The 13492-nt window shown below is 44.1% G+C and overlaps 1 protein-coding gene across 1 annotated transcript in view; it reads left to right on the top strand.

The window, feature by feature from the left end:
* The first annotated feature begins 789 nt into the window (after positions 1-789).
* The window catches only part of LOC140454680 (inositol-trisphosphate 3-kinase C-like), a 77352-nt gene continuing 64649 nt past the window's right edge, over positions 790-13492 (top strand). Inside the window, exon 1 of the mRNA XM_072549609.1 lies at positions 790-1266. Coding sequence (XP_072405710.1) covers positions 790-1266 — 477 coding nt within the window. The remainder of the gene's footprint in view (positions 1267-13492) is intronic.

Raw genomic sequence — 13492 nt, 5'->3', positions numbered from 1 at the left:
TGGAGCTGGAAAAAGCACTGCAGGTTCTTCTGGACAGCAGGATGGGTTTGGGGTTTCCTGGTGATTAGCAGCAGGGGTGGGTTTGGGGTCTCCTGGTGATTAGCAGCAGGGGCGGGTTTGGGGTCTCATGGTAAATGACAGCAGGGGCGGGTTTGGGGTCTCCTGGAGATTAGCAGCAGGGGCGGGTTTGGGGTCTCCTGGTAAATGACAGCAGGGGCGGGTTTGGGGTCTCCTGGAGATTAGCAGCAGGGGCGGGTTTGGGGTCTCCTGGTAAATGACAGCAGGGGCGGGTCTCCTGATGATTGATAGCAGGGGGTGGATTTGGAATCTCCGGGGGATTGACTGCAGAGGCGTGGCTGTGGTTTCGGGGTGATTGACAGCAGGGGCGGGTTTAGAGTTTCCGGTTGATTGACAGCAGGGGTGGGTTTGGAGTTTACAGTTGATTGACAGCAGGGGCGGGGTTGGGTTATCCGGATGATTGACAGCAGGGGCGGGGTTGGGTTATCCGGATGATTGACAGCAGGGGCGGGGTTGGGTTATCCGGATGATTGACAGCAGGGGCGGGGTTGGGTTATCCGGATGATTGACAGCAGGGGCGGGGTTGGGTTATCCGGATGATTGACAGCAGGGGCGGGGTTGGGTTATCCGGATGATTGACAGCAGGGGCGGGGTTGGGTTATCCGGATGATTGACAGCAGGGGCGGGGTTGGGTTATCCGGATGATTGACAGCAGGGGCGGGGTTGGGTTATCCGGATGATTGACAGCAGGGGCGGGGTTGGGTTATCCGGATGATTGACAGCAGGGGCGGGGAGACTGTACATGGACGGAGCAGCTCGGGGTGTCCGCCTGAGGAGCGGCTCCGCCCGGGGCTCTGCGATGCGGGGATTCGGAGTTTGATGAAAAGCCCGGAGAACGCGAACGGCCCGGGGAAGGAGGGCGGGGAGCCAGGCCTGGCCAAGTCCTCGGGCCCCCACAGGCCCATCCCGCAGCTGATTGTCACCCAGGACGAGTCGCTGCTGCTGGGCCCCAACTCCGGAGCCGAGCGGGCGGCGGATGATCCGCCGGACGAGGAATGCCGGTCTTCGGACAGCGGCTGCGGCGGCTCACCGGCTCCCTCGCTGCTGCTCCGTAAACTCTCGGGCTCATCGTTATCCTCCGCCGGACACTCGTCTTCCTTCGAGGAATCCGAGGATGATTTCAGTCCGTCCAGCGACGCCGAGACTCAACAGCAGCGACTAGGCCTGGGCCTGGAGGACGGCCTGGGGGTGAGTGACCGGGGCCTGAGTGGGGAGAAGGTAGTGCCACAGCTCATGGGGCCTGCGGAGTCACTTCAGCACCCTACCCGTTACATCCCCATCCCTCGTCAGTCCTCTCCCCAGTCCCTCTTTCTCGCCACCTTTTCCCCGTTTCCTCCCGCCTCCACTGTCTCTTTCTCCTTCCCCTTGCCCCAGACCCTCTGGGATCAAGTGCAGGGTGGGTATATGTGTTTACGTATGCGCCAGAGTTTGTGTTGGGGAGAGGAATTGACTTGTGGGAGTCTTTTGTGTGATAATGCTCTGGGTCAGGGATGTTCACACATTCAGGGTAGGGTGATGTGGACTGATGTAACTTGAGTGAGGGGTGCAAGGGGTTGGTGGGTGGGTGACAGAGGCAGAAAGGTTGATACCCTTGTGTCTGGGGAGTGGAGGAGCTAGGATAAATGGGAGAGGGTTGAGACTGTATGGTGTAGAGTATGTATTCCCTGAAGACTGCCGAGGGGTTGGCAGTTGTAGCTCACGTGGAAGGTGTGCTATGTCAGACTGATCAAGTTGATGGTGTGTCTTGTCAGAATTAAAAATCTCACAACACCAGGTTATAGTCCAGCAGGTTTATTTGGAAGCACTAGCTTTCGGAGTGCTGCACCTTCATCAGATGGTTGTCAGAATGTTTTGGTTGTGGACTTTCAGTTTGGACACATGATGAAGAGCTTATGTCTGAAACGTTGATTCTCCTGCTTCTCGGATGCTGCCTGATCTGTGTTTTTCCAGTGCCACGTTTTTTCACAGACTCCCCAGCATCTGCGGTCCTCACTTTCTCCTAGTTCCTCAAATGGCTCTTTGCCATTTCTGTTTTCTTTTTATTTTATTTGATTTCCAGCAGCTTGTTTCATTCATTTTCTATTTGGGTTATCCTGTCATGACAGATGCTGTCATAAGGCAGCAGAAACTGTGTTTAGATTCTGTGCAGCAGATAAATTCTGGAGTTACGGAGGTTATTTAAATTAAGAATGGAACTGGAATGTGTTCTCTTTCTTTGTGATGTGTTCTCTTGCTCATTTTAAGAAGAGGGCATTGATCTTGTTTTGAGGGTTTGCAGTTATTGTGTTATGTTCTGTGCATTCTACTATTTCTGATGTGTTAGTTAAGTACGGGTAGCTTGATTGAAAGTCTCTGTTACATGCTGTGGTGGAGCTAGAAATGTTGGTCCAGTGTTCTGTTTTTGCAGGTATAGGTCCATTTGTGGCACAGACCAAATCCTTGGGAGGGAAGTTCAGTATTTCTGCTCTCGTTTATCACTGAGAGTTGCACTGAATCAAGTTGCTGTGGTGATCTATCTTCACTGTAATTGTTGCTGTCCAATTCTGGTCTTGGAGATACATAGGGAATAGGAGGTGGAGTGGCCCATTCACTCCTTAATGCCTGTTCTGCCGTTCAATATGATCGTGGCTGATCATCCAACTTACGACCCCGTTCTAACTTTCATCCCCACTCTTTGATCCCTTTGGCTACAGCAATTATATCTAAATCCTTCTTGAAAACATAGAATGTTTTTGACATTAACAACTTTCTATGGAAGATAACTCCACAGGGTGCTGCTCTGGGTGAAGACATTTCTCCATATCTCGATCTTGAGTGGGTTACCCCATATCCTTAACTATTCATGTGGGAAAGTCTAGAATGAGGACATGGTTTAAAAATCAGGACTCAGAGTCTAAGATGGAGTTGAGTAATCTTTTCTCTAAAGGTTGTGAGTCTGAGTGATTCCCCCAGAGAGCACTGGAGGCTGTGTCATTGATTGCAATTAAGGCTGAGTCAGATGGATTCTGATTGAGGATTATTGAGGAGATGAGCAGACATGAAAGGGAGTTTGAGGCCATAGGGAAATCAGGCACGATTTTATTGAATGGTGGAGGAGGCTTGAGGGCCTACTTCTGCTCTTGATTATAGAACCATAGAGTTACATAACATGGAAATAGGCCCTTTTGTCCAACCCATCATCACTGACCGGATATCCGAAACTGATCAAGTCCCATTTCCCAGCATTTGACCCATATCTCTCCAAATCCTTTCTATTCATGTATCCATCCAGTTGTCTTTTAAATGTTGTAATTGATCCCACCTTCTCCTCCATCTCTGGCAGCTCATTCCAAACATGCACTGCCCTTTGCATGAAAAAGTTGCCCTTGGGTTCCTTTTGAACTTTTCCTCTCTCACCTTAAACCTACATCCTCTAGTTTTGGACTCTCCTACTCTGGGAGAAAGACTTTGGCTACTCTATCCATGATTTGGAGATGCTGGTGTTGGACTGGGGTGTACAAAGTTAAAAATCACAACACCAGGTTATAGCCCAACAGGTTTAATTGGAAGCACATGAGCTTTCGGAGCGACGCTCCTTCATCAGGTGATTGTGGAGGGCTTGGGATCTTTGCTATATTGTTGCCTCATGTCCCTAAGTACAGTGAAAAGTTTTTTGTTTTGCAAGCAGTACAGGCAGATCATAGCAAACAAGGACATAGAAATTGTAGGGTTCTTCGAGCAATGCACACAATGTTACCACTGCACAGGAGGTGCACAAAACCAAGGTCAGCATTGGCTTGGAAATTAGAAGGTCCATTCAGCAGTCTAATAACAGCAGGAAATAAGCTGTACTTGAACCTGTTGGTGTGCGTGTTAAAGCTTCTGTATGTTTTTCCTGATGGAAGAGGTTTGAAGAGCGTATACCAGGGTGAGAGGAATCTTTGATGATGTTGGCAGCCTTTCTGTGGTAACCAGAGATTTAAATGGAGTCCATGGCTCGGAGGTTGGCTTTGGTGAGGGTCTGGGCTGTGCACATAACTTTCAGTATTTTCTTACGATCCTGGGCAGATCAGTTGCTGCACCAAAATGTCATGCATCCAGATAAAAGGCTTTCTGTGGTGCATCTGTAACATTGGTTAGGGTCCTCGTGGATATGTTGAATTTCCTCTGCCTGCTGAGAAAGAAGTAGTAATATTGTGTTGCCTTGACCATCACATCAACATGGGAGGTCCAGGGCAGATTGGTTATTGTCACTCCTCAGAATGTGATGTTCTTGAGCCTCTCCACCTTAGCTCTGTTGATGTAGATGGGGGCGTGTTCTCTTCCTTTCTCCCTGAAGTCAATGTTCAGTTCTTTCATTTTGCAAGACAGATTGTTATCATTACAGCACGACAACAAGTATTCTAGCTTCTTCATACTTGTTTTGCCTTGGAGTACCTTGTCTGATCCTGTAGGATTCATCAGTTGTTGAGCAAGGGCCTGGTGTACTATTGGATTTCCTTACTTCTGGAAGGTGAAAGGCAATTGCAGGAATCCAGCTGATGTGAATGAACGGAGTACAGATTGCAAATTGAAATGTGCTCTGGTGTACAGGAAATGTCTTCAAGAGGTTCAGATCTGTTTCACACTTTGCACCCTCTGTAAATCCAAAGTTCATTCAGATTTTCATTACCTTGCCCTCCACTCCCCACGAGGCCTGTTCATTCTCCCTCACCCCAAGCTTGCTGATCTGTTGGCTGCTAACCCAGAACCACCTCGATTTTAAAACTTTTATTCTTTTCAATTCAACGTATTGCCTCTCCACCTCCCTATCTCTAACTCGTTCTCATCCTATAACCCTTCAAAATCTATGCATTCCATTAATTTTGGTCTCTTGAACATCCCTGCTTTTAATTGGTTCACCAATTGTGGTCATACCTTCGGTATCACACTCGCATAAATGAGCAATGGCTAATAATCACACATACATGCACACAGGCACAGATACGTGTGCACCCAGACACAGACACCACACTCGTTTCATAAATAACTATTCATACCTTACATGCCTGGATCCTAAGCTTTAGAAGTCCCTCCCTGAACCGCTCCCCCCCTCGACTTATTTCCCCAGTTGTAAGACCCTTAAAACCTTCCTTTTTTGACCAAGCTTTTGCTAATCTCTATGAATATCTTGAGTGAATCAGCGCCATGCTTTGGTTTACAGTTCTGTGAGGCCTCTTGCGTTATTAAGGATATGCACAATTTCAAATTATTCAGTTGATATCTCTCAATGCAGTCCAAAGGTGGAAGTTCAAGTTCCATTCTAAAGACTTCACATAATCTAAACTGATTCTATAGTGTTGAAGGTGTAATGCTTTAACGTCATGATAACCCAACACTGCTAAAGTAGGGTGGAGCAGTGCTGTCAGGCCAAAATTGATAATTATCCTCAAACTGACATAATGTTAAAAAAATGCTGAGTTAACCTCATCATTGTCACTTTGCAGACAGTAAACTCCCATAAGTATGCAATGACAGCAATGACCACACTTGGAAAGTACTAAATTTGTTGCAGTGTGTTCTGGAATGTCCCAAAGATGTGAAACTGCTGATGTCTGATTGTACCAACTTGTGTTGGGAGATCTGCTGTCATGTTATGCTTTGCTGGACAGTCTTGTGCCATGCTGTCCCTTCCTCACCGTAGCTCATCTGTATCTGCTTTGTCACATCCGTCATCCACCCACCCCTTTGTCAATCTTTTTTCCTGCAGTCCTCCACTTTACCCTGTGGAAGAGTTCTCTGTAGCTTTTCAGCTCTGATCAAGTTGCTGAAATACTGACATTTTCTTTTCTGGATGTCACATTTTAGAGTTCGTAATGCTCTTCCAACTTCATTTGTTTTATAGCCTGTATATGGAATGTTTAGCTGAATCTTAGTGCAATTCTGAAGTTTCCGTAGATCTGTAATTATTGTCCATGTTTCAGAGACATATTGGCAAGTGAACAGAACATACTATCTTTGGGAGTTTTGAATTCCTTGTTCATTTTCTTGTTCATGCATCCTTCACAAAATTCCTTCAGGCTATCTCTATCCTTGTAACTACTGTTGTTTTGGTCTTTTTAATCTGATTTGACTTTTTCAGCCCTATTTTGTTGGGCCATAAGGATATGATAGGCACTGTCATGTTGTGCTAGAGACAAAACCAGTCTGTTCTGACTGGATTGTGAGATTATAAAGCTGTGGGGATGTGCGAATAATATCATCCAAATTGCAGTCGAGAGCATCAGTTCTAAAAAGTTGATTCGTATAGTTTCTTGGTAATGAGTTGGCTTAAATTGTGATTATAGGTTTCAACAAAAACCTGAGTGAAAGAAATAAAACTGAACAACATGGCTGTTTGTCTAATTTACGCAAGGAGCTGAGTGTGTCAGAATAGGATATGTAGTGCCAGTGCCTTTATTGCTTGTACTTCATAAGCAGAAAGTGCTGGCAACACTCGGCTGATCAAACAGTTTCTGTGGAGAGAGGAAGTGTTAGCCTGTTGCTGTGACTAACTCTGCATCTGTGGTTGAGTGTTTGGTATTATGAAAGCCTCGGTGTGTGTGTCTGAATCTGTCTGTGTTGGCCAAGTCAGATGTTTTTGTTGTGAATATAGTTGCTGTGATTAAGCTCTACTCAATGTCAGCAGTGTTGTAACGGATAACCCTCTGGCACTGCTATTAATATAAACTGTATACCCAAGCAGAGACTCCCGAAGGAATTTCAGGTATGAGTAAACACCAGTTGAACTGACTGGTCTCGGTAAAGAAACCTCCTTTCTATCATCGGCTGACAGAGCAGTGAACTGAATTATTTTAAGATTCGCTGACTTGGTGTGCTTGACTATGTTAGATTGAAGTGATTGAATGCAATTCCTGGTGAATTGTCACTGTATTTTAGTGCCGACCAAGTTAAGAGTGACTGACCAGAGTTGTTTGTTTTGGCAACAATGATGGTAATTTAATCAAGTGTTCTGAGCCCGTCATAGAGAGAAATTGCCAGTGGCTCGCTGATTCATAAAAACTGAATGCACCATGGGCACACTACATTACATCAGAACTGCATCACAGAAAGAGCCCATATTTCATTATCAAGCTATCTTGGTGCTTGTACCTGATAGGAGGACATTATTAAACTGGAGAGGGTCTCGTAAACATTTACTTGGATGTTGCCAGGAATGGAGAGTTTGAGATTTAAAAATAGACTGAAAAGGCTGGGACTTTTTTCACTGGAGTGTAGGAAGTTGACAGGTGACCTTACAGAGGTTTATAAGAACATGAAGGACATAGATAAGATGAATAACCCTATGGTGGGGGATTTCAAAACTAGGGGGCATATGTTTAGGGTGAAAGGAGAAAGATTTAGAAAGAACTTGAGGGACATTCTGTATACAGAATGTATACACAGTGGTTCATGTGTGGAATGAACTTCCAGAGAAGTAGTGGATGCAGATAGAGTCACAGGGTCCTCAGCACGGAGACAGGCCCTTTAGCCCAATGCTGACCAATATGTCTGTCCATGCTAACCTCATTTCCCTGCACTTGGTCCATATTCTTCTAATCCTTTCCTATCCACATATTTGTCCAAATGTCTTTTAAATGTTATTAACGTGCTGGCCTCAATCACTTCCAATGGCAGTTCATTCCACATGCGTACCACCCTCTGTGTAAAAAAAAAAGTTAAAGTTGCCCCTCAGGTTCCCTTTTTTATTCTTTCCATTCTAGCCTTAAATTAATGCTTTCTAATCCTTGATTCCCCAACCCTGGGAAAAAGACTCTGTGCATTCACCCTATCCATGCCTCTCATAATCCTATGCACTTCTATAAGATCCCCCCTCAGTCTCCTATGCTCGAAAGAAAATATGTCCTAGCTTGTCCAACCTGTTCCTTTATCTCAGACCATTGCGCTCAAGCAACATTCTTGTACATTTCTTCTGCACTCTTTCCAGTTTAATAACATCTTTCCGATAACAAAATTACCAAAACTGAATACAGTACTTCCAAGTGTGGCCTCACTAACGTCTTGTATAACTGCAACATAATTTCCCAACTTCTATACTCAGTGCCCTGACTGAAGAAGGCCAGTGTGCAACCTTCACTGCCCTGTCTACCTGTGACTTCACTTTCAGAGAACTGTGAACCTGAACTCCAAGATCCCCCTGTTCCATTACACTCCATGTGGCCCTACCATTTATCATGCAACTCCTACCTTGGTTTGACTTTCCAAAATGGAGGATCTCGTGCTTCTCTATATTAAATTCCATTTGCCAATGTTTAAAAGACATTTGGACAAGTACATGAATAGCAAAGGTTTGGAGGGATATGGGCCAAGTTTAGTTTGGGAACATGGTCAGCATGGACTGGTTGTGTCGAAGGGTCTGTTTCCATGTTGTATTTCTCTATAATCTGTCTTCTGATCTCACCAGTTTTTTTTTCCCCCTTGAACTAACTTGCTATCCATCCCCTACCCCTTTGCCTTCTCCAGTTATCTGCATGAACCCATTTCTATGATTCACTCATAGCCCATGGACATCGCATCTGTATTCACTTTGTTCAGCTTCATCTGGAGTCCTGTGTACTTGCTAAGAACAGATTTGTTTTCAGAGATCAGTATTAGACTATTTTGTATCATTTTAGATATCCAATTAGGTAATTTATAATTCAAGTCCCAAAAACCACCTTATTAATGATGTGAGACTCACCTGGCCTGTTATTCTATTAGGTTGGCTCTGTTTTCTTTATTAACACTTGGAATCACAGTTCCAAACTTCAAATATCCCTATTTTTGACGGTTCTATTGGACAAAAAGTGAAGACCTTCAGTCATTTCAATGTTACAGCTCCTCATGTTCTAAGAGCTCCATTTCTAGGTGGCAGGACCAACTGGTTACCTCTCGTTAATGTGTCTAAGATCTTTCAGCTATAGTACTCAAACTGAGCACCAAGATTATTAAAATTGTATTGAGGCACCCCAGAGTGGAACATCATTATAGGAAGAAGAATTTATCTTTAGTGCACTTTTTGCTGATTTTTCACTTTGTAACATTTTGCCTCGGACTGTGGACCTAATGTGAAATTTATATTGCATATACTAAGGCTACTGCAATTGTGGTGAGGCATGAGTATGGAAACAAGGTGGATTTTTTTGCAACTTCTGAAATTTAAGTTTAAAAATACATTTTAAAAATATGTTATAAAACACTTAAAAATTTTTGAAAGTATATTTTTGGGAGGAAGGTTTCTATAAAAAACAAGACTTCCAGTCTGATTCAACAGTGCTGGGAATAGAACATTGTAGACTGCTCGTATTTTTTCTCCAACTTCCCTAAGCATTCTTTATTTTGACTCCAGAAGAAGCTGAACAAAGTGAATACAGATGCAATGTCCATGGGCTATGAGTGAATCATAGAAATGGGTTCATGCAGATAATTGGAGTAGGCAAAGGGGTGGGGGATGGATAGCAAGTTGGTTCAAGCTAACTAACTTTTATAAGCATTTCCTTTTTGTCAATGATAATGCTTCTTGCTCACTTTTATCTAGTTCTTGATTTGTTTTTTCTCAGACTCCTGTGTAAACACAAATGAAGGGCTTGTTTTTTTGTTCCTTAAAAGGTTTTGATTATCTTGGTGAACTTGACCACCTCTGCCGTATGTCTTACCTCATAACAGTACCATTTCTGTTGATATATTAGTTCAATAATTTATCACAGTTAATGCTTATTCTACCTTCTACTTATCCCTTGCTTTCCTTTATGTAGAATGCTTTTTCAAAGTGCTGTTTAGGGTTTGGGTGGGGGGATAGGGTGAAGTAGTACATAAATGCCTTCACCCAGCACCATACCCAAGTGTTATGCAGTGGTGAAACTGGTGCTAGAGGGCTACTACTGTGCCTCTGTGTTATATTGGTAGAACTGTACCTATTGTGATTGGAAGGTTAAATGTTGGGCTGCAGATCAGGTATGGTGAAAGGCACTATCCATTCTAATTCTGGTTTGTTGACATTCTTGTCTGTTGTCAGATGTTGGAAAATAGCTTTTGGCAGATCTGTCATTAATTAGAATCATAGCATCATAAAGATGTACAGCACAGAAACTGTCCGTGTCGACCAGATATCCTAACCTAATCTAGTCCCATTTGAACTTGGCCCATATCCCTCTAAACTCTTGCTATTCATATACCCATCCAGTTACCTTTTAATTGTTGCAATTGTACCAGCCTCCTCCACTTTCTCTGGCAGCTCATTCCATACATGCACCACCCTCTGTGTGAAAAAAGTTGCCCCTTAGTTCCCTCTTATATCTTTCCCCTCGCACCCTAAACCTATGCCCTCTAGTTCTGGACATCCCCACCCCAGGGAAAAGACATTGTCTATTCACCCTATCCATTCCCCCTGGTTTTATAAAACCTGTATAAAGTCACTCCTCGGCCTTCCATGCTCCAGGGAAAACAACCCCAGCCTATTCAGTGTCAGCCCATAACTCAAATCCTCCAAATCTGGCAATGTCATTGTAAATCTTTTCTGAACCCTTCAAGTTTCATAACATCCTTCTGATAGGAAGGAGACCAGAATTGCATGGTAACCTACCTACGCATGGAAATAACTGATTCCCCCTGCCTCTGTCTCCAAAATCATCAGCTCCACCTCCTTTCTTGTGCTTTATCCAGTTATCACAAACGGTATTTCATACCTTGTCATGGTCGGTATATAATTTATACCGTCTGTTAGATTTGTAAGTCAGCAGAAAAGACTGGAAAGGCTTCAGGAACACATTATACTGCTTCAAAAATTTGACTCCTCTCTGTCAAACAATTGAATTCCAAGAACAGGGAATCATAGTAGGTTGGTGAGGACCTGCAAAGAGATCAGAGAATTTTGGCAGTTAGGACCTGCACAGATTTCAGTGGGATCTTAAAGGATATGCAAACTTATCAGGCAGACAATTGTCAGATGTATGTTCATACCAAGTTATCCGCACTTAAAATGTTAAATCTGTTTTACGGTTCTTCAGCAGTTTGAAATGAGGTCCTTTTTTTTGTCTTTGCATTTCCAATATTTGAAGATTGTGATGTTATGGAACTAGGTTGCTCATGTGCTTTAATGCTGCTCTAGCATCTGCAGAGTGGGCTTGAACCTTCTGACATAAGTGAGAGTACTTCCCACTGAACTTCGGGTGCTTTAATGTTTCACCAATTAAGACGTGTTATTAGGTGGGATATTATAATATAGGTAGTGATTGTTTGGGGGTATGCTGGAAAGAAACAAATAGAGGTGAGTGGGACAATGATGTGGGTATCTGTCCTGGAACCTCTCAATATCTGTGTATATAAATTATCTGAGCACAGCCAAGACGTCAAAATGGAGGAGTAAGCCTGCTAAGTAGGCATTTGCTAGGAAGTGAGTAGTTAAGATTAAATACAGAATCAAGGAAGTGCCGTGGAGCTTGTGAAAGATTTCGGTTAGGTCACAGTTCGAGGATTGCACATAGTTCTGACCAGCGGATTGCACGAGGGATGTGAAGCAAGGGCAAGGAGGGCAGTGAAGATGCATTTGGCTGACTCTGAAGCCAAGAGTTTATAGTTCCAAAGCAAAAAGCTCAGAAAATTGGGGATTTATTTCTCTGCTGGAACAGGGAAAGGGCTGGAAGTTTGGAAGAACTTATTACGTTTGGCTAAGTTTTTGGGGAAGGGAACTGAGGGAAATGAATTGGAAAAGGGGAAAAACACCAGCAAGGACTGGTTGAATCACTGGCCTTTTCCTGCCTTGAAATTCTATATATTCTATATGCTAAAGATTATGGCAACAAGAACTTGTGTTTATAACGCTACTTAATAATGTAGAATATTCTTGGACAAAACATCCCAAATCACATAGACAAACTCCTGTCCTCCTTTCTCTAAGTCTGGTCTACATTACAGGGAGATGGAGAGAGCGAATTCCAAAACCTGGACTATTGTTGGGCAGAGAATGTTACAAAGATGGGGAGGAGTGACCAAGGGAATGATCTGAAAACAAGGGTAACAATTTTGAAACTGAGGCAAGAAAGTATCAAAGGGACATGAGCTGAGAGTCACCACTAGAACGCTAAAATGACAAGGTGCAAGAATAGTTTCTCCTGAGGTTATTTGGACAGGGAAGTGAGACTGTTTAGCTTTTGTAGCCAGTTGCTGAAGATAAGTGGGAAGAGTTGCTGGCACCAGCAGAAATTTGCAGCAGCATAACTTAGGATACTTTGTTGACCTGGTAAAATAAAGACCAATCCAAATTCCAGCACAGCAGACAGGAAACTTAGGCTCAACATCAGTGTACAGAAGGGGGCTACCTTGATCGTCTTGTCTGCGCTGGCTCTCCAAATTAACTTTCCCCTTACTGCCACTCCTCTGGTCTTCTCCTTGTAGCCCTTCTCGTACTTCCTTTTCAGCTAAGAATCTGATTCCCCGAAAACCTTGATTGAATTTATGCTACCATGCTCTCTTTGGCATTGCTTTCTAGATCCCATACACTGGCTGCATGAAGATTTTCCTTTGGTCCTGCCAATTCACCAAAATCTGAGCCCCTTCATTCTTGGTTTTCTGTTAATTCAACAATTTTTCCCTGACTGCTTTATGTAAAGATTCCTTGAAGATGTTAAGCACCTTTCTAGTGTTGTTACATCCTTCCTAAATTAGTGAAATACAATCCAGGAATAAATTGGATAAGTAGTGGTGATCATAAATTACTGGATTGTCATAAAAATCCATCTAATTCATACCATCCTTACCTAGTTTTGTCTTTGGCTCTGGCCGAGAGCAATGTTGATATTTAATATGGGGATTTTAACTTGAACATGGATTGGGAGATGCAGACAAGCACTTGTCAAAATGGGAGTGAATTTCTGGTGGGCACCTCCTCGCAGAGCGCTTTAGGGAACATCTCCGGGACACCCGCACCAATCAACCACACCGCCCTGTGGCCCAACATTTCGACTCCCCGTCCCACTCTGCCGAGGACATGGTGGTCCTGGGCCTCCTTCGCCGCTGCTCCCTCACCACCAGACGCCTGGAGGAAGAAAGCCTCATCTTCCGCCTTGGAACACTTCAACGCAAGGCATCAATGTGGACTTCAAGTTTCCTCATTTCCCCTTCCCCCACCTCACCCTAGTTCCAAACTTCCAGCTCAGTAACTGTCCCCATGACTTGTCCAGACCTGTCCTGCCTGTCTATCATCTTTTCCACCTATCCACTCCACCCTCTCCTCCTTGACCTATCACCTTCATCCCCTCCCCACTCACCCATTGTATTCTATGCTACTTTCTCCCCACCCCCACCCTCCTCTAGCTTATCTCTCCACGCTTCAGGCTCACTGCCTTTATTCCTGATGAAGGGCTTTTGCCTGAAACGTCGATTTCGAAGCTACTTGGATGCTGCCTGAACTGCTGTGCTC

This window comes from Chiloscyllium punctatum, chromosome 29 (assembly GCF_047496795.1).
Source record: "Chiloscyllium punctatum isolate Juve2018m chromosome 29, sChiPun1.3, whole genome shotgun sequence".
NCBI lineage: Eukaryota > Metazoa > Chordata > Chondrichthyes > Orectolobiformes > Hemiscylliidae > Chiloscyllium > Chiloscyllium punctatum.
This window is presented reverse-complemented; position numbering and strand designations above follow the sequence as displayed.